The 22,406-nt window shown below is 38.0% G+C and overlaps 1 protein-coding gene across 3 annotated transcripts in view; it reads right to left on the bottom strand.

The window, feature by feature from the left end:
• Positions 1 to 200: 200 nt before the first annotated feature.
• Positions 201 to 22,406, bottom strand: part of enox1 (ecto-NOX disulfide-thiol exchanger 1) — a 98,079-nt gene continuing 75,873 nt past the window's right edge. For all 3 annotated transcript variants that reach the window (XM_039683399.2, XM_039683400.2, XM_089133353.1), the window contains 9 exons: positions 19,831 to 20,043; positions 16,645 to 16,751; positions 14,081 to 14,198; positions 11,898 to 12,082; positions 9,099 to 9,206; positions 5,532 to 5,591; positions 3,877 to 3,976; positions 2,668 to 2,753; positions 201 to 955 (listed from right to left, as the gene is read on the bottom strand). In XM_039683399.2, the coding sequence (XP_039539333.1) occupies positions 824 to 955; positions 2,668 to 2,753; positions 3,877 to 3,976; positions 5,532 to 5,591; positions 9,099 to 9,206; positions 11,898 to 12,082; positions 14,081 to 14,198; positions 16,645 to 16,751; positions 19,831 to 20,043 (1,109 nt within the window). In that variant the 3' untranslated portion in view covers positions 201 to 823. The remainder of the gene's footprint in view (positions 956 to 2,667; positions 2,754 to 3,876; positions 3,977 to 5,531; positions 5,592 to 9,098; positions 9,207 to 11,897; positions 12,083 to 14,080; positions 14,199 to 16,644; positions 16,752 to 19,830; positions 20,044 to 22,406) is intronic.

The following is a 22,406-nucleotide window of genomic DNA, read 5'->3' as shown; positions in this document are numbered from 1 at the left end:
GCTCCCCTTCAGTTCACGAGGGTGAATTTGAATTGGCCACATCTCAAAACATGATGAACTGGAGTGACATTTATGGAAATTCAGTCGTCGAAATCAACAAAATTCTTAAATGTTCTGTTTTCAATTCTGCATTCAATACTAAACGGCATCCGAAGCTGGCAAGTAAAGACGTTGATTTCTCCAAGTACTACTGCTTTAGATTTGCATAAAAAAGTTTTTTAATTGATTAAAAAAAACAAACAGAATTTACATAAGCAGACCAATAACAACAGTGCATCAAGACATGAAGAGCATGTTACATACATCGTCTACACAACATGGATGGCCTGAAACACAGAAAACTGTCCAAAGAGCGTCAGCTGCATGTGCAACTGTTGTCTATCAGCTCCAGCACTTTGGCCATGTATTAAATCATTTTTCAGAACAGAACTCATCTTCAAACATACTCTGGCTGAGGGCTGAAATCACACATCTGTGTCCCATATTCAGTATTTTGTATTTTTAACCGAGAGGCGCAATATATTCCTGGATATCTCCCAGCCTTCTGGGACGACGCCACTGATAGATATGTTACGCAATCAGCACAGAAGTCTGGAAGGAGCTTTTTCAAGTAAATACATCAGATGCTACTCCCCATTTAGAGTCTTACTTCCTCTCCAGAGTCTGCAAGAAACAGCGACAGACATCTCACTGATTTGAGGCGGTATACAGGGATGTAGAGCCTGTTGTTTGTCTATGAGGCTCTGGCCTTTCTTACTGAACCTGGATCAGTCCTTTAGAAGTCCAGCGGCCTCACTGTGGGTTTATTATGTGGCTTTGCGAGTCACGCCGACTTGAGAGCCTCAAACCCGCAGAACTTCCAGCGCTTCTCCAACGTCGCTCCAACACCACTGAACTCCTGCTTGAACATGTTGGGCAGCCGGATCATTAATCTTTCAAGTTCACTGGCCGAGATCTGGAGAATGAGACATGTTGAACGTTTAGTGCATAAACTGACACACAATTGCCCATTGTTCCCTCGCCTATGCTTGCTTAGAAATGAATCAAAGGCACTAATGTGTTTGTCAGTTTATTTGTCATTTGCTTCCTGCAAACAGTTAACAGTTACTGTGCTGATCAAATTTAAACTAAGATCAGCTGATCTCATATTAAAGACTCCATGAAATGGCTTACTAATGAAATTCCTTCATATTCTTTTAATTGAAGGAAGTTAGGACTAACACTTTTTCTTTAATGGTCAATGGGATTCATAGATATATACACTTGAGGTCACCTTGGCTATGGCAGTTCATTAGAACGAATGCGTCAATAGAGCCGCCATCCCTCCACTTTAATGCATCAGCGTCAATGTAGACAAAGGTCTACCGGAAATAAAATCACCATCAATCATCATGAATGCAATTTTCTCTTTTTTTTTGGTTCGTTCCAACGGTCAGACATGTATTTATCATTGATTCCAGAAAAAATGTAAAAAAAATTTTTTTTCAAAAACATTCTTCCTAGTTCAGATTTCATTCGTGTGAACATCATAAAAAGCCCAAAAGTCTGTCACCATCAATTAATTCGAATTAAAGGCAAAGATAGCAGCGTTATATCTACTTCCTATGACAAGACCCCTGTTCCAAGATGGCGGTGGTTTTGACGGATGCTTAGAACCCCAAGGTGACGTCTAGTGTATATATCTATGAATGGGATTTAATTCACAGACTGGCAAATCCTAGTAATATGCATGCTAATAACCAAATAGTTAATAGGGAGAATTGGAGCCTAAACTAAAGTGGTACCTATTATATTATTACAGACAAATAATATATAGCCTAGTTATATAACAGATTTTTTGTCTGAAATCTGTTACTCAATATGATTTATAGGACAACCTAATGCCTAAATATATTATACAATTGAATAATAATATATACATTATAATAGTACATTATAATAGTAAGTTTTTATTATTTTGGGGCTTTTATAAAGACAGTGAGAGTGTAGACTGGAAGGAATAGGAAGAGCAGTGAGATTAAAGAAAATGTCACAAATGGAATTCAAATTCAGGTTTGAAATCTGTAATATCTGTAGACTGGTCAAGCTTCACTTGGCTACCGGGGTGCAAATAGCTGAATTCAAACAGTCCTAATCTACTATTTCATGGGGTATTTAAGGGTCAAAGAGATAACAAACAGATGGCTCATATAACATATTGACTCAAATGAGATAGTTTCTAATCTTTTGTTAATCCTGCATGCACACTCATTGACATAATGTGTAAATAAATTAATATATAGTTCACCCAAAAATGAAAACTCTCATTTACACACCCTCAAGATGTTCCAAACCCATAAGACTTCAGTTATTCTTTGAAAATCAAATTAAATGAAACTTGAAGAGACAGTCGCTTTATATGATGAAAAGATTTAACTTAGGCTTTTATTTACATTTAAACAACGAAATGCGAAAACAATTGGTTTTCAATTGTGTCACATCGCTTGATTCATATGGATTTGTTTTACGACACAGATATTGGCCTTTATGGATCTTCTTAGTTTTGGTTACCTGTAGTTTCAATGCAGAGACAGAAACCTCAGTTTCATAATTGGGTATGGAACAACATGAGGGTAACTGATGACACAATTTTCATTTTTGGGTGAACTAATTAACACAAATAATCACCTTTGTATCAAGTCTCTGGATGTAAGACCACAGATATTCAATGTTGGCTCCAAATGGGTGGACATGGAGGAAGGTTGAAATGATTCCTGTGTAGAGAGACAGACAACAGAACAGGCTTGGGAATGAACATATGTTGTCTATGACTAGTAGATAAGACAAGAGACCCGCAGCCGCACGGTCATAAATATACCGCCTGAAGCAGAAGCCCCGTTCCTCCCCCACTTAAGCTGATTACTTTAGAGAGGTCCTGCAAAAGGTAAAGCGCCGATGCAGAGGCACAGGATATAGTGCCTTGCCTGAAGGGCCCGAGCCAATATTTATTTCCTTGATTTATATGCCGTAACGCCGCCAATTACGAATGAACCCCATTCAATTCCCTCCGCAAGACCTACTTTCACAGAGCCACACTTGGGGAGGGAAGGGGAGTCTCAAGATGTCAGTTTCGATTTTAAAATTCAATGCAGAACAGCTGAGCCGGCACCATACGTCTCTGTTCTGCTACAGTGCATCGTGCTTACCGATATAAGCATCTCTGTTTTCGCATACTCGTGCGAGAAATCTAACCAAACAAACTCATTTGAATGGTCTAACAGAGGAAGCTTATACAAAATTATGTTTACAGAGCAAGCTAATCCAGTGGCTGCATTAGGCGTCCTCCTCACTAGAGTACTAGAGCGCCTGGAGATTTAAACAATTTGTTTTCTTCAGCCCGTCCCTTCACTTTGTTCTGCTCAAATGAGTCTGGGTTTTCTGCCGTTCTGGCTCAGGGCTTCAGAGCCTGGCTGACGTTCCCTACTCCATCAATGCAGTATATGTGTCCTCTTTTCGAGCGGCGGTGTTGTGTAGCCATTAGACAGAGCGAAGGCTGTGTGGTCTTCTCTGGGCTAGAGCCAATGAAGCAACTGGCAAAAAGAAGAACAGCTCCCCTGAGCTCCTCCTAAGGATCATCTTCCAAAAACATGACAGTGAGACTGAGGTGTCCAGCCTCTCTTCCCTGGCCTTTTCTTAGTCATTGTTATCGTATCGGTTCAAACATTGGTCGAACAGCCTTGCGATTCAACTGCTTGGCTGCTCCTGCACCTGCTCGCCCTCCTGTGCTTTTAAGCTAGGACTCAATCCTCCAAGCCCATCTGGTATTCAAGGCCCTCGGCACACGGCTCAAGATGTTTTATAGATCAAAACGGGATGAAGCGAGGTTGGAATAATTACCGAGCAAGAGAGCCTCTTTCTCTGATCTCAAAGGACCCCAAATGACCGTCTCGTTATTCTTCTCTCGATGGTGGTAGAGTGCTGCCGTGCCATTGACTCCCTGTACACACACACACACACACACACAAAGAAAGAAAAATAGCTTTTTAATATCAATCTTTATCTCATGCAGCGTGACCTTCATAAACCAGATGAGAGAGTGATGGGTTCATGCAAACTGTTGAGTTGGTCGGTTTGCCTGCTAATCTTTACTGAAAATGCAACGTTCAGCTGTTTAGAGAAATCAATGCCTATTGACATTTAGAGGCTCGACGTCCAAGACTCTGCCCAAGATGCCAGGCCGTTAAGTCACATAGAGGTTGAATAAAAATGATAGCAAACGTCCTCGAACAGTGCATTTTTGGACACCCTCGGGGGTAAACTCTAAATGGAGGCAGTTGTGCATATCGCATGTGTCTAAAGCCATATTCTGTATGACCTATGGAAAATTCCAGTTCAGTAACTTTTCAAAGAAAACTTCACAATATGGACATGTGTGTCCTTAGAGAGAACATTGCTTTATTTCCAGAAAGTGCATTACTCCAGGGGGATTATAGAGCACTTCCATGCATTTTTCAGTGCATGGAGGTTGCTGACCAGAGTCAGAAATTACAGTAAGAGAGCAGACCTACAGTTTCTTTGTTACCAAACTAAATTTTTAAAATGTGGGTTCAGATTGTTTTCACAAGTAAATAATTCAAAACCTTAGTGACTGACTGAGTAACTCTGGAATTCTAGATGATGTTATGATGTTGGAATGGGCATGTAGATTTGAATTAAGGTGAAAACACTGATCTATGATATAAATAACAAATATCATATATCTGTATCACATTTAGGTGTGATACCATGTGTAAATACGTGTTAGAGATTCATATTTTTTTTACCTTTTTGAATTCATATGCATGTTTTGATATGACCCTGACCCTCCAAAGATCAGATAAGCTCAAGGTTGTTATCCATGTTAATATAATGTCTTTATCTCATTGATAGGAATCAATCATCGATCGGTTGGTTCTTTGGTCTGCTCAGTCGTAATAACATTGTCATTTCAAGCAGTCTGTTACAAAATTGACAAGACCACTTTTTGTTGTCAATGTCATTGCTGTATTCATATACTGTATATTAACTTGATCTGAACTGAGGGGGAAAGAAAACATACCAGCTTCTGAATCAAATGCTCCAAACGAATGGGGTGTGAAAATGCCCTTGAAGTGACGAATAATTAGTGTATCTAGTATGAAGTGTTTTTAAAGAAAAAATAAAAAAGGATATTCTGAACTAACTGGATGTGAAGGAAAGACTCCATAACTTATTCTGATTTATTAATTCAATTTTATTGTTTTTATTTGGATATAATATTACACCTGAATAAAACGTTAATTTCTGCTGTATCTGACACTCTTGGTAGAACTGTGCAGAAAAGCAGAGGGAGGCCTTACACTCACTGAACATACAGATCAGTAGGCTAAAATTAACTCCTGCCAGAGAACTCATGGTGTGAAGAGAAATGAAGGGATGACGTATTGTTAGCGGGTCATGTGCCTCTTTTGAAGCGTTCTGGTATTGCAGACTAATTTCACTGGTGACCATCAGATGGACGTTGGGTGACTTACCTTTTCAAGGCCTTCTGAGTTGTGGTTCATCAAGTCTACCGATTCCATGGCATTTACCAACTGTCAAGAAAAAAACAAATACTCATTTTTAGACCCAATAATGTTTTGAAATGCAGCAGTGAAGGAGCTTTGCAGACAGCAGCTGTTTCCATCCAAATTTATGCGAATTTAACTTATGCTCAAAATTGGAATAACGCATAAAACATTTACAAATAAAGCACTATTTCCATCCAGTGAGTCGAAGAGAACAAAATCATCACTTCTGGGGAGAACCGCTATGACGACAGACTTTGTTCAGTCGTTTCAGAATGACCAAAACAGCATTTCGGATGATATGCAACGAGATCAGTCCAGCTATACTGTCATATTACTTTTTTGATGCACATCGAGGAATTTAAATGTGTTTATGTGAATGTCGTTTTATCGGATACAAATGATTACATACATTTTTCAGGTGCATTTTAAGAACTTATGCATCTTGGCATTTCCATCCAGCAATTATATTATCTGCAATATTCCAAAATAAATTTAGGTGGATGGAAGCTAATGTTACGTCTGGGAAATGTCGGACTGGCCTTGAGCGCGCCAAGTTGATACTACAAATTTTTAATTGATGCTTGTGAGAAATTGGGTAATAAAACACATTTCTGATTCCAAACATTACAGCCAGGGTGTCTAGAAGTTCACAGCAGTCTCTTATTAATGGAATATGGAAACAAGCCCCCTCTAGTTCTAAAAATACTGTACACACGTCTCCCATCTGCTAGCCGGTTTGGTTAGGAGCGCTTATACGGTATGGGCTCCACAGGACCTCCACAACTATTGATGTTCCTATTATCTCAAATCAAATAACATTCATGCAAACCAATGTCTGCTGTTGGGAAAATGGAGTAAACAAGGCTGGTCATTACTCCCTGCGTCAGAGCAAAACACTGTACTGACACCAATGATAAGGTATCAAGTTGTGCAGTTCAGCAGCAGATCATCTGTCCTCACTGAAAACAGCTCTATTGACTTTAATGAAGGCAGACACCACATTTCAATTGACATGGATGAAGAAGCTGTGAGTGAGAGATGTACAGTCTGTTAAACAGTGGTAAAATGCCTTAAGGACAAAAGTCACATCTAACTTTCACAACTCATGTCTATCTAATTTTTGTAAAGATCTTTTGAACAAAAGTGACAAAAGTAGGTTTTGGTTTATTCAGTCATATACTTTAACCATATTTAAAAGACAAAAGAAGTAATTATTGAATTACATATGGTTGTTGTAATCCTGGTTTCACAGACAGGGTTTAGATTAAGCTATGATTAGGCCTTAGTTCAATTAGAATATTTAGGTAGCTTTTATAAACGTGTCTTAGTGTGCATCTTGAGACAAAACAATGGCACAGACATATTTTAATACATGTCAGTGCAGGTTGCTTTCAGTTAAAACAGTTCAAGCATGCATCTAGTCTGAGATTAGCTAAAGCCTCGTCTGTGAAACTCTAACTGCATTTTATATAAATGTAAACTAATACATTTTCATTTCATTGCAGTTAACACTCAAGAATATATTTTTAAGTATATTATTTCCATAATAATTCCTTTTTTTAAAGTACTACATGCTAAAGTGTACTTCTTCACAAGTAAACATACATCCATGTAAAATTTTACATGGTGTCTAGGGCCAACTTTTGTGCGTGGCTGAATCTTTTTCGAGGCCACTGTGCACGTTTTCTGCACTTGCAGGTGTTGTGTTGTCTCTATATCATTTTCATAGGCTGGGCATACTAAAAAGACTAAGAAATGAAGAACAACCCGGCTTTCCAGCTTGGTTGTTTCTTTTCCCCAGACACAACAAAACATATTCATCCTGAGATGAAAAACTGTCCTGGTCTTTTTTGAGTGTTGCTGTTACATGTCTGTTTTCAGGTGTGTGTGCGTGTGTGCACCCTCTGCTCCTGCTGCCATGTCGAGTTGTGTTTCTCACTGCATGCACAGGGGAGTGAGGACAGGCAGTGACCCCCAGGCTGAAGAGTTTCCCGCTGTCACACGAGGAGGCAGACACTGCCAAAATGCAGTATATCTGAAGCGAACAGTGCTCTTAATGGCTTACATAAGGCTTTGTGCCCCTCTACAAACTAACTCCCAACCAGTGCTGTGAAGTAACTGAATGCTACACACTTTTGACAGTGCCAAAAGTAGAGACACCATTATGTATTGCTTGCAAAAAAACTAATCAAACAAGCTTGCCTACTATAAAATTGTCACTATTTCTTTCAAACAAAGCAGTGAGATATGGAAGCTTGTTTGTGCCACATGACAAATAAAGTCAGATTTGCAAGAAAAAGTCAAAATTCCGAGTTTATATCCCACAATTCTGACTTTACCACTTGCAATTGTGAGAGAAAAAGTCACAATTACCTTTTTGGTTTTTATTCAATGGCAAAACCAAGCTTCCTCAGTAAGAAGTCCATTAAATGAATTTAGATGGGTTATGTAAAAGTCAAAGTAAAAATTCAAATGTCTGACCGATATTTCACATCTTCTTTTTTGTAACTATTGTAATACAATCTAAACACGTGCTATGCTAGCCATTAATTTGAAGTTAAAAAAATAAGATTTATTAGTTCCAGGCCAGCAGGGACATTGCTCAGTTTAAATTTGCTGCAAGAACTTGATTTGGTTTTGGAATAATCTAAATTATTAAGTTCCATTAACACAGTGAAGTTTGTTGGTTGACCAATATTTCATTAGAAATGGTCATAACTCAAAAAGATTCATGTAAACTTTTTTTAAGCCAACAGACCTTTTTAAATACCTTTTTAATACCACCTTTTATGAAATTAAAGACCAAACCTGTGATGGAAATACACAGACTATGACTGAACACAAATTTGAAAATGAAGTAAAAAACGAGTGCGCATTCAAAAGCGATTTTAACACCCACATATTGATTGCGGCTCCAAAAATTATATACAATATAATAAAATTACCCAACCATGCAATTGCAAGAAAACAAAAAAGTATTGGATTTTTTATGGACCACCACCATACTGTTGGACCACCAGCCCTTTATATTTATATTTATTTCCTTTCTGAACATATTCGGCTTTGGGCACATCCCTAAAGACAACAGCCTTTTTTTCATCCATTTTCTCAGATAGCAACTCTTTCGATTTTTTTCACCTTTGTACTTTGACAGGCTCTCGCTGTTTGCTTCCCACATTGGGTGTGTTTCCACTGTCTTGATGCCCATTGTACCGAGTTTAAATCATTTCTGACAAACGTCACAATTTGCCTCACAGACATTTCCAGGCACTGGCTTTCACCATGAGATCTCATCGTTATATATAGAGTAAATTATGGCTTTAGTGGAAATAAATGTGATAAAATTATGTCACCGTAATTGGAATCCTCATTTTTTCTGCCATATAACTGTTCCGATTGTAAAACATTGATTGTACAATCAATGTAATCAAACATCGCTCCTCTAAATCATGATTTGTACCCTCAAAAAACACTTTCATGTACATGGAAAATTCAGATTATTCAGCAAAGTGGCCAAGAAGTTCGTCCAACCTTTTCCCTGAGGCTGAGGACCTCTCCCTCTAGGTAGCGCTGCTCATCTCTGGCCTGTTCCAGCTCCAACTCCTTCCCTTTCAGCTCTTCCTGGAGCCGAAGCAGTTGCTGTGGAGACAAACAGCATCGTGAGCAACAGAAAGCAGATGGCTGAAACAATGAGCAGTGTGGTCACTTCATGGTCCCCTCATAAACAAACTCCACATAAACATTATTGAACGGCATACAATAAAGATAATAAAATGGGTTAGGGAGGTTGACTGAGTCAGACCTGTGTGCCTGTTTAAAAGGTCATGCGGTCAGCTTTTTGTAGCATGTATTGAAAATAGAAAGATAATAATGGAATTTTAAAAGTGTTAAAGTCAATAATTTTATCCCCTAAATCTCATCCTTAATCATCAAAATGGCATCTTGGCATAAACAAATACATCATAACCTGTCAGAGTCTTTGTCATGACAACTTTACATTACTAAGACAACACAACCTGTCATAAATATGTCATAAACATGACATAGAAGATCAATTATCAAACTTCAGGTGGTTGGTTTTGACATTGGCTGTCATGAGGCCATTATAACAATTTAATGACAAATTCAATTTGTACCACTGTAGTTGAGCTCAAGAAAAATATTTAGTCATAATGGTCTATATATAGACTTTTTAGAGTTATATATCCACCCTCAATTTGTATTTTGCCGCTATCGCTGCACATCATGATGCAGTTGAAAGTAAGTCATTGGGAAAGCATGACCTGATCGTCAGGTTCCTGAGGGGAGCGAGGAGACTGAATCCCTGAATGATAATGTATAAGTAAATGTTGAAATTAATATTAACTAAGATTAATTAAAGCTGCATTGTTCATTATTAGTTAACTGATGAAACTTAATTGTAAAGTGTTACCAAAAAAAATCTTACTGACTCTGAACAGTAGTATACTGTACATGCAATCACAGACGAAATAAATACATTTACAATTTAAAGTTTAAATTAAATGATTACAGTCCACAGCACTCTATATAAATCTGAATATTATTTTTCTCTTTCAACAAAAAGGATACTCATTTCTTCCACTATTGATCTTGAACATAAAAGCCTTTATAACGCAACTGCATAATGTAAAATGATAGTGAGCGAGAGAGAGAGAGAGCTCACTCACCAGTGCATTAATGGCAGAACTATGACAGTCTGTGTCATGAAGAACACTGTGTCCAATCATTATTTAAGCTGATTTGACGGCTAATTAACGGAGGTGTGAGTGTTTGTGTTCCAGATGGAGCGCTGACGTGTGAGCATGCTGAACACTTACGCATAACTGATGCTTTGAGTATGTTTGAATGCGTCAAATCTGTTTCAATATTTAGGGATGTCTTTAATCTCAGCTGTGATGATGTGATCTTTCGCAGACATCGACTGAGTGGACAATGATACTTTTCAGATTCTTCAGACATGGGACAAACAAGTCCCACAACTTTACCAGTGTTTTTTAAGCCTATAAAAGCTACTGTATCATATTTGATACACAAATTTCCAAGACCTCTAAATTATCAACATTAATCAAAACTTTGCTGAAAAACCTGTTCACCCAAATGCCTTCGCTCATCTGACAGAACTACAGAGCTCTGAATCATAAAACAACTACACCAAATTGCATATTTTTTGTTCAGTTTGGGTCTCTAAATAAAATGTATTTTTTTTTCTCCTTGAGCTCCATATTCTTAATATATCATAATATATGAGCCATAAGAGCCACACACACACACACACACACACACGCACACACACACACACACACACACACACACATATATATATATATTACCTAGAGGTTGAATAAACTGCTGTTCCACACACACACACTGACTATTATTTGACGTCAGCCTTACAGGATTAAGTAACAACAGAAAGAAAAGTTTTAGAGATAGTTTTTTAGTGTGATCTAATTGGTCACTCCATGATTCATGAGCCTAATGACTGGACAATAACAATAATATCAAACATGTTATTGACAGTGTCAGCAAGAAGGTTGAGTTGCTGAGGCTGTTGATGCACACCCGCTGAGACACACATTAAGCAGCACAACTATTTTCAACAAGAAATGTGTCTTGAAACTGGAGTAATTGCTGCTGCAAATTCAGTCTTACAGGAGTCAACATTTGAAGTGGATCAAAACTATAGATCAAAGTTATACATGAATTTTGAGCTTTGTGATCCACTTTAATGTTGACTTCTGTACATTAAAATTGAAATAGTAATTCACAATATTACTGTTTTTAATTAAATGAATGCAGCCTTGGTGAACATTTTTTGAAAAACAAAATTATTATTTTCGACCCCTAAGCTTTTGAATGCACAGAAGTGGGACGCGGGCCTGAGACTGCACCCTACACTCTTAGAAGAAAAGGTTCTATATAGAACCTTAAAAGGTTCTAAAGCGCTACATATTTGGAACCCCTAAAATGCAATGCATGTGAATGATCACACAATTCAAGATATGGTGGTTAAAAAAATGTAATTAATCAATATCACACAAAGAGTGCCATTTCAGTTTTTATCCTCCAAAAATCAGCATGATTAAAATGTGATACTAAGTTACTATAAGAGTTTAATAAACAATGATTTAATAACAACTACAAAATGTTGCAGAATAATGTAATATATGAATGAATAATAGCCTTTAAAGAACCTTTGTGCCAAAAGTGTTCTTTCTTGTAATTATTGGACCTTTTTTTAGCATAAAATGTCCTTTGGAGTTGAGTAAAGAACTCTGTGCTACAGTACATAGCTGATTTGTGTATTACCTGCTGCATGTTCTGCATGGTGTGTTGCAGGAAGTGCAGCTGCTGTTCTTGCGTGTGGTCCTCCTCGGTACGGTACGCCTTGCCCTGCTCCTTCTTCAGCAGCTCTACCTCGTTCCTGTAGGCGTCCAGCTGCCAGCGCAGACTGTCGTTCTCCTCTCGCAGGGCACACGTCTGCGCAGACAGCACTGCTCTCGGACAGGAAGGAAGAGAGATCGGAAGTAAGCTTGGAAGAAAGTTTTCAATTTACAGCTTTCAATTTACAGATGGGGAGAATTTTGTGCACACACTTTTGTGCCTGGCAGATCTAGTAGATCACTTTGACCTGATTGAGCTGAATAACCATGTTTTTTTATTTTATTTATTTATTTATTTTATGTCTGCAACTTTGTTATTTTTGCTGCTGCCTGTCTTGGCCAGGACACTTTTGGAAAAGAGATTATTAATCTCAACAAGTTTTCTTCTGGTTAAATAAAGGTATAATAATAATAATAATAACTGTGTTTCACAACCTAGCTTAAACTAGTCGATCATCTTTACCACCTTAAAGACAGCATGATGGATGTTGCGATAGTCTGAAACGACTTCTCGAACAGGACAAAATGTAGAACGGGACTTGATTTTGCATCGTTTGAATTTGTTGTAGTTTGCAATTGGTTGATCTCATGTGTGACATTGTGACACTAGATATTATTATACTTCCAAAGCTGAAGGAATTTGATTGTTATATTGTATTACACGTTTTTAAAAAGTATGCAAATGAGGCTTTATGTGATATAAATATGGACTAATTTACATATAATTCCAGAACATTCTTGACCATTTTGTTGATGTATAAGTTTTTACAGAGGGATTTTTGATATTTTTTTTTATTACTCCATGAATTAGAAAAAACTGGGTCCACACCCAGAAAAAATAATCAACATGTTTTTAGGAATTAATCTGGCAAATGATATATGAAAAAACACATCAGTAAAAACCTGAATAGTTATATATGCATGACAAGTATAATAAACACGTATATATGCAGTATGCATGAAAAAAAAGGACCTGTAGTGGTCCTTGACGAGCTTTCTCTTCTAGCATGTGACGACATATGATCTATTTACTTAATCTAACATGCAGTACACTGTATAAGACAAGTTCTAACATCAATCCGTCTGGTTGAATCAGCATATGTACGTGGCAGTCACAGTGGCAGGCTTTAGAGGAAGTGTTATGATTCATAGCTGAAATTGATGGTGAAGTTTGCATAACAACTTGGTCACTGTGCTGAGTCTCTGCTGTGTCACCAGAGAATCTCAACTATTAGATATTCCTTCCTGCCACCGAAAATACTTCTTTTATTGAGCCAGAGCTAGTGTGCTGTGACAGGTCATGAAATATCGCTGAGCTCAGAATCCCCCGACACTTTCTGCCGCCGTTCTCAGCTGAAGCAATATCATTCATAATCAGATTTGCTGTGGGATACACACAGGAAGGAGAGTGTAATCACTCAAGCTGATATCTCAGCACAAATTCTGTTGTACTCAAGGTTATCTAAAGGATGTGATCGCACCGTTCAAATAAACCTAATAAGTATACAAGTGGTCACGGCAGAGCGGATTTGATTAGAGACTAACAAGGGTAATTGTGTTTATTTTTTTCATCGAATCAAGGAATTATTACAACGAACCAGATGTTTTCATTTTCAAACCATTAAAACACATGTACATACTCAGATTTAGTGAGTGAGCAAGACTGGTCCTATAGGACATTTTAGCACTGTATAAAGTGTATTTGTAAAGTGTTATTATTTTGCATATTTACTCTAGTCGACTGCTTCAAGTCAAGTCACATTTATTTATATAGCTATTTTTACAATACAGATTGTTTCACCAGGAAAAGTTAATCTGTGACTGTAATGTAGCAGGCTAATAATAATATTCAATCATTCATTGATTTAATGAAACTAATAAACAAGTTTAGTTCAGTAGACACTGATTAGGTATTGTTGGATTTATGTGAAATTGAGTGATTTGTGATAGCTGTGAAAGCATAAGTTACAAATTGATTCATACAACAAGATTACAACAACTAATTTGAATTTGTTGGAAAAATGTAATTCAATTGCGTGGAAAACCTTTCCTTAATTTAATTAAGTTCGTTCAACGGATTATTTTTTTGAGTGCTGATCACAGGCCTACCAGTGTCCTCCATTCTGATCTTTTTGCAGGGGTTTTCCTCCAAGTCTTCATCTGACATCTCCATTTCCTCTTCTCTTCGTATTCCCATGATCTCTTCACTGTGAGCATTTCTCAGCTCCTAATGGAGCACAATACAGAAATCAAGCAAACACACACATGCACACAAACACACACATGCACACACACACACACACACATCCCATTACTGGCTTCTGTCTGAGACCTTGAATGATTAAAGATTACATTTTGCACACATTAACATTTCCTCTGTTCTGAGTAATTCTTCAAGGACACACTTTATAGTTTCATTTGCTGTATAAATGTGGCAGTAACATGAAAATCACACATACCAGTGAAATGTTTGTCTGCAATTCTACTCTGATTTAACCTGGAAAATTTGGATCGGATGAAAAACTAGGCAATGATTTGGAAGCACAGGCTCTGTAACCATAAAATACAACCCAGAGGGAAAACCGAGGCTCTGCCGTCTCAGTGCCGTGCAATAGTGAAAGTTCATTTGTCTAGGTCTGAAAATGGAGCGTAAAAATCACATTACACAAACTTCCAAGCCCACTGATCCTCTGATAGCCATTATAGGGATCAGCACAAAGGACGTTTAATGCCACCACTGTGAAATCTTGCAGATCTGACTCTATAAAAGGGAGTGCGTTTGAGCTTTACTTTATCTGTGATTGAATACATTTTATTCTAGCACTGTGTCGCCTGAACTTTCATCTGTTTCTTGAAAGCAGTATCAGAGGAATAGAAGTGGGAGTTTTGGCTTGTTTTTGATATCATATTTCTCACAATAATATTTTACAGGGTTCCCACAGCTTTTGACCAATGAATTTCCAAGACTTTTCCAACAGCATTTTAGAGTACGTTTTTTTTTTTATTCCTTTTTTATAAAGACTGCAATCACAAAAATCAACTTCTAGCCAACAAAATAGGCGAGACTGAGACTGGTTGTCAGACACTATCACAAGGCCTATATCTCAGTAACAATAATGTTTTGAGTCCAAATATCATATATTTTATAAAAGCTGTAGAGTAAACACAATCATAACAGATATAAAATGCATTTTTATGAATTACACATCAAAATGTTACTTTTTATAAATGAAGATTTCTGTTAGCCAAAACAATGGTTTGTTTTTTGGGCATTTGCTTCGTATATTTTGGTATGTTTTTCAAGATATTTTTATAGTATAATAATGACTTCTTAACTGTCAAAAGACAATGGAAAATTTGAATTCTCAGTTCATGACCCCTTTAAAACATTTACTCATATAGTATTTTTCCATTACTTCCTCATTTCTATGATTTTTTAAGACTTTTTGCAATGTTTAAACATCTAAAGTCTCATTCACACCAAGAAAATCTATAACGATAACTACATCAGCGCACAATATCATTCTGTTTATCATCAGCATGTGCTGCAGTTTTGTCGTCTGCCACTTTAAATGCTCGAGCTCAATAAAGCAGGATGGATTCTGATTGGCTGTCAATGTTTTGTGGTATGAACTCTAATATACATTCAAGGCGTTTTTTTAGAACCCTCTTTTTCGTTATCGCTTTCTTGGAGTGAACGGGCCTTAACTCTATTTTTTTGTATAAAACACAACAACAAATCTCTTCACAGGGGTGGCATATCAACTGGCTTTCACCTCTCACAGCACCAAAGACTCTGCCGCGTCACTGATGTCTTACCTCTTGGCGACTGTGAACTGAAATGGAATCCTTTCATAGACTTGACTCAAAGCAATTAATCAATACAGTCAGTGTATTTCTAGGATTAGCTTTCGGTCCTCACATCACTGCTCATGATATACAGTCACGGAAAAAGTCCGATGGCTGGAGGAAAGAATGCAGCTGGAGTCTATCACCAGTGAGGGATTTCTATGTTTCAAGGTTCATTGAGTATTCTGTTTGCACTAACATGAATTTTGCATACTGGTGGTGATGTTCCATATTATGAATATGGAAATTCCAAATTGTGCATTCCAGAGAATACAGGGGTTTAAACGGATAGATTCATATAGGCACAATGTAAGTTAACATGCACCTCACTTTTCCTTCCTAATAAAGACCTAATTCAAATTGGATGAGTTATTAATGATTAATTCCGTCTAATCACTGATGAGCATCATTATAATCCTGCCAGTATCTGTTGCCATGGCAGCAATGGAGGTACGTTCTATGTGGCGATTTCAAGGAGAGCTCTGCTGCATGAAAGAGCAGAGGCTAGAAAACTGGGATGTTTGTTGTGTAAGGGCCAACAAGTCTGTACAATGAAAAGCCACAAGATACACTGCCATATACACAGCTGCCGTGTCAGTGTAGCATGTAGAGCAGGGGTCTCAAACTACTACTAGCCAGGTGGTGTTCTCCTTCGGGGGAAGTTGAACATTCACCATCATTTTATTAATTATTGGAGCATTGAATAGGCGTTCGATATATTACAGCCAAACAAAAAAAATGTAATTGTAATGAAAAATCTTGGCCCAGAGTTTGAGACCCCTGATGTAGAGTCAGCATGACAAAAGGGGAGGAGAAATACCAACCTCGCACTGCTTTCGCCAAATGTCTATGTTCTTGCGCTGCGCTTTTGAGAAATGGTCCCATGCCTTTTGCCTGGTGGCAGCGGTGAACACAGCCGTAATCTGCTCAACTTTGGTGGGTAAGGAAGTCAGACAAGACAAGCCATTTATGTAGAGCTCAGCATCTGCGCCAGCTAGAGTCAGACGCATCAGGACCCTCGCAACACTTCTCTGAGAGGCCCCTGATAGTGTCTGTTGTACTTACATCTCATTAGCTGCTGTTTCAATTCCTTAGGACTGAGGAAGGCAACAGTCTACAATGATGGATTTGCTGGAGAAGTATTATTTAAGTGTTTGATGTCAAACATTGATTGAGGATTTAGCTTAAAATGTGTGTGTGCATTGTCTTCACTTCTGCATTAGATTGTTGGATTTGCATTACGATTGTAGGCAGAGGCGTCATGCATGCCCCCTCATATTATTGAGCCAAATGGATTCGAAAACACACACATATATGTTTTTATATTTGACAATTAACCCTTTGAAACTTACGATCACACCAGTGTGATAAGAACGATCATTGCCTCATTAAATTAAAATATACGCTAGTCATACATCACATCTGTTCAGTCTTTTTAACCATTTAATGTTTATTTTGCCATTTTAATACAGGTATAGTTTGTAAAACCATACTATAAAAGCGCCAATAATCCTCTTGCATATAATTTGACGACGTGTTTTATTGATATGCGATATTCTACACATTGACAAGAAAACTATATGTTGTCTCTTAAGCCCGGAATCACGCTGATTACTTTCCTCATTCCAATCGGTTCAATGTGATTATGAAAATATACGTGAATTTGAATGCCATTTTGATGTAAAATGGTGTATAATTATGACATTCTTCTGTCTGTACCATCTCACTTTCAACTTTTTCACTTCTTGTGCACTAAATCATTCGCTAAGGTGAACAACCAATCAGTGTTTTCTCTCTTAACGACAGCCTAACGCCGTTTCAACAGGCTAAATCGGCAAAAAACAAAACAAAAAACAGGACATCCGACTAGAAGCAACCGTGCGGAATACACCGAAAAAACTAAGCCAACCAAAAATGCTCAAAAACGACCCAGCATTGCTCGACCATTGCCTTGGTGTGTCGCGGACTACATTGTACTTGGACTTATATATCGGAATATTGTAGGTACCAATAGTGCCCCAAAGTTGTCATCTTTTGGTGAATTTCTTAGTTTTGAAGCTAAAATATGTCACAAAGCCTATGATTTTGTGCAGAACCATTGATTCTGCTGTCACCCATTCAACCCTCTCCCGTCCCTAAGGGGTGCCCCCTCAAAATACTAAGTGCATGACGCCTCTGATTGTAGGATTGAGATTTGGACCATTTGTAAACTGTTGCCTGCCATTTATTAATTTGACCAAGTAAACAATTATACGATTCTCTTCTTCACTTTAACTTGCATGAATCTAAAATACATTTCTCTAAGTATTTCATGCACATTATATGGAGTCGAAAATGTCTAAATTCTGTCAAGTTGCCAGTTGCAAATCTCCATCACACATATTCATTCAAGCAAAAGACTTTTCTTGACTTCTTGAGTTGGGATATTGTCTTCTCACCTGTCTAGGCCGAAAAAAAAAGATGAGTGAATCTGATGTTGGCCTACCTTTAAGTTAAGTTGAACATCTCCACATCTGCTATATGGTCAGAGTGCTTCCACTGAGACTGTACTTACCCAGGGCCCGTTCTATGGGCTTTGGCTACAATCACACTGACATAGGCAGCTAGGTCTTAATGCTGTTTGAGCATACATCATATCTCCTAGTGTACATTTGTATATTGTATACCTGCAGTGAAGGGTTGTGAACTGTGTAAAGGAAAGACTGCGTGGCTCTGTTCCACGACAAGTGAGCTGGATACGTACTGTAAAGAGCATCTGAACCTCATAGTCTAAGTTGACACATCAAGCATTTGGGAGATTTAACACATAATTGATTTGACTTCTGCTAATTTAACTTTTATAAATTACTTATTAAAATATATAGATTCTGAGTGGCCAATTGCTGGATTTAGTGGTCAAATAAAATTCCTAAAATTCCTAGTTGTGCATGGCTGTAGGCTATATCTGTCCGAAATCGCTGCATGTCTCCTATCACGTATGTCAGATTCACTCTCTTGTTTCCTACAAATGCAACTGCTGTCATCTTGTGCACAAATGACGCAATACTTTTGCAAGAGAACACAAATGTTTTGAGAGCAAACACAAAGTTTCTTCGAGGAAACGCAATACTTTTGCAAGAGAACACAAATATTTTGAGAGGGAACAACTTTTGGGGGGTGAACGCAATACTTTTGGAAGAAAGCGCAAATGTTTTGCGAGTGAACAAAGTTTCTTGCGGGAATGCAATACTTTTGCAAGAGAGCACACATATTATGAGAGGGAACAGTTTCTTGGAGGACCGCAAAACTTTTTCAAGAAAACGTGAGAGAACGCCAGGTTTTTCAGGAGAATGCAATAACGCAAATATTTTGCAAGAGAATAAAATTGTTAAGTCTATATTATAAACAATATAATTATAATGTTAGTATATTATAATCTACATTTCTAATCGTTGTCAAGGTGTGGTCACTTCAGTGAAATTTCGCTGGCAAAAAAAAAAAAAAAGTCATGAATCGCAGCCAACCAGGCAAACATGTGTGACCAACTACTACAAATTGCGCAGATTACAATTGAATTTACTTTATTTTCCCAAAATTTTACAGAGCAACGGTAAATGTGACGTAATTTAAGCTGGATTTTGTCGCAGTGCATCAAGGCATTTTATTATCCGTGAAGGATACGTGTGGTGGCTTTATGGTGCCTACCTTTTGGAACGGCTCTGTGTAGGAAGCTCCCTTATGATGCCAATGTAGGCAGCTCTCTAGGTTTTGGAACAGAGCCACTGTCTTGTTAAAGTTAGGAGCATAGTGTATGTTGTAGTTCTGGACATAATAAGACACTCAAACTGGCAGCACACTCATATCAATATGAGCGAGAAACGTCCAACAATCAGATCTGAGACTGAGCCCACTTAAGGAAAGCTACATCATCTTGCTCGGTACAAAGGATGTGCCGTTGTCATGGCAACACTAGATAAAAATCTCAGAGTAACCAGTTGGGATAGAAACGGAGAAGGCAGGAGGTATCTTACATTGTGTGAGGATGGCAAGCAGGGAATTCTTAAAGTGTTCTTTGGCCAGCTCCATCTCTTCCTCGTGCTGAGCTTTCTCGTTCATTAGGCGCCGCACGTGGCTGTTCGCCGACTGGATCATGGAGTAGAAATGATTGGCTGTGCGTCGGTTCACTTCGCCTCTGTCGACCCACGTGAACAGCACTGCCGATGCCTCGCTGAACTTGTTGTCATCTGGAGGAATGAATGAGGAAAATTGTCAGAAGGGAAAATCATTTTTACTTCAACTACTTACGACAGAGACTGCCGTTACACTTACTTTGTTGGCTTGACGAATCCAGAATACAGCAAAACTACATAAGGCTTACAAACTCTTCACACTTCAAAATCTCTCTTCCAAAGTTTTCACAAATATATGATAACCTTCAAACTTTGAATCTCTTTTCAAACTGCTCAAGTACTCGAATGACAAGTCGTATAACCTTCAAAACTCAACAAGACTGTTTTAGTTCATTTTAAGAGCAAATTTTACATTTCGATTTGGAACTTCTATTAATATTGGGTCACATTCATGAAACATTTGTAAATATACAAGTAAATATTAGAGTGATTTGCGCGTAAAGAGACCTTCCCAAAAACTCTTCTCCTGATTCACAAATACTTCGTAAACGTCAGATGTGATAGTGAAATGTGTGTGTGTGTTAATGAATTCCAATCAGTCGTAAATGGGATGCGCGTGCACGTTCATTCTCAATTACCATAAATCCCGCCCATTATATCCGACTGAAATCTATATATAGGCATATAATAACATAAATGCGAATGAAAAAGAAAGATTTCTCGGATGCAGAAATTGAAGTTTTATTATCAGAAGTTCGTTCAAAACGCCACATTTTATTTTCAAGCGTACATTGTGGCGTATGAGGTCCTAAAAAAAGGAAGCTTGGCAGCATATTACAGATGCAGTAAATGGAGTTTCATCTGTTAATCGAACAGTCCCAGAAGTGAGAAGAAAATGGTTAAACATTAAGCTTGACAGCAAAAAAACGAATTAGTTCACTTCGGAAAAATCGTATTCAAACTGGAGAAGGACTGCCATCGATCACCAGATCTACTGGCTCTCATAATAAAAGTAAAAAACCGTATGTAATTACTATATTTTTTTTTTCAAAATGCTGTTTAAATATGTACCCGACTAAGGTGAATTAAAATGCAGTCTTATTAATGAGCAAAACGTTCGGATGTTATGCGCACCATTTACGCATGGCTGGGAGTAGGTGTAGATTTCTTGCGTACCAACTAACATTTGGAAAATACGAACATTTTAATGAATCTGAAAATTTACGTCAGAATCACTTTACACACGATTTACACAAATTCGTTCTGCTCGTGTTTCATGAATGAGACCCATTGAGAGGAAAAGAAAGGATAGGGAGAACGGGATTGGAACTCGTGTCCACATGCTGCAGCTATACACCAAACGAAAAGCCACAGGTCTACCTTTAGAGCCTCATTTAATGACTCTTTCCCTGCATTGTCTTTTCCTGTTGGACAAGAACATCATCTCATCAGTGTGTTCAGTCACGGCTCGTGAATCAGTAACTAACCCTGCATTTTTCCTGTCTAAACATGAAGTATAATTCCAGCGTGAGAAGCTGAGACATGAGGCGTTCACTGTGGCCTCTTCCAAGCTTCAGTAATCTGTTCCCAGTGGACCTGTGTGAAATACATTACTGAAATTGGAAGAATAATTGAATTTTGCCTCAAAGTCAGTGCAGCAGGGTTGGAAGTAAATTCGATCCCTCCCTTAATGAGATCCTGTACACGGCAGCAACATCATTCCCTGCATCTGTGCGCTTTTCACCAGACTGTTATTGCTTCATCTCACCAAAGAATAACCGTTTTCAAGCCAACGAGGAAAGTGACATCACGAGAGATGTATCAATTATACCAAACCTCTATTCCAGGTCCTTAAAATGTCCTCAGCCTGTTTAATTTGAAGTGTAAGTGTGATATCTGTTTTAGTCGTTTTTTCTATTAAATGAATGTTATTCCCATGTGCGGTTGGGTAAGAGACCCACGGGGCTCTGGGCGGTTGAGATCAAGAGCAGGTATGTTATTAAGGTGGCACTCAAAATTCCCAGCTAATTAAAGGAAATTGAATTCTCCCAACCCTCGGGCAAAAATGCCATCTGACGAGAATAAAAATAATTTCCACAGTCAAATGAGCCTGCTCTGCTAATCTTATGCCTAATGAGAGCCTCCACAAGAAATGCAAATGTGAAATCTCCACACTCTCCTTCAAAATTTCCAACATTCAGTCATCCGGCCTCTTCGTAACTCATACACTATGTAAGCTCCTACGTGACTGCCAATGCAGTCAGTTTCAGTTATGGTCGGGAAATTAGCTTTGTTTTAAACATCGCTCATATTAATTTTTCCATGAAAGCATAATGTGGCAATGAGCATTTACTTGCCAGAAAGCATTAACCAGGGGCTGTTTGAATGAATAGCATTAAAGTGTTTCCAAATGCAAGAGACAGAAAGCAGCATTGGATAGAATAGAAGTCGATATATTAAGAGCTGAAGAACGGCCA

The sequence above is a fragment of the Pimephales promelas genome, chromosome 7 (genome assembly GCF_988280905.1).
Source record: "Pimephales promelas chromosome 7, fPimPro1.hap1.1, whole genome shotgun sequence".
Classification (NCBI taxonomy): Eukaryota; Metazoa; Chordata; class Actinopteri; order Cypriniformes; family Leuciscidae; genus Pimephales; species Pimephales promelas.
The sequence above is the reverse complement of the archived record's forward strand: the minus strand, read 5'-3'. Positions and strand labels throughout refer to the sequence as shown.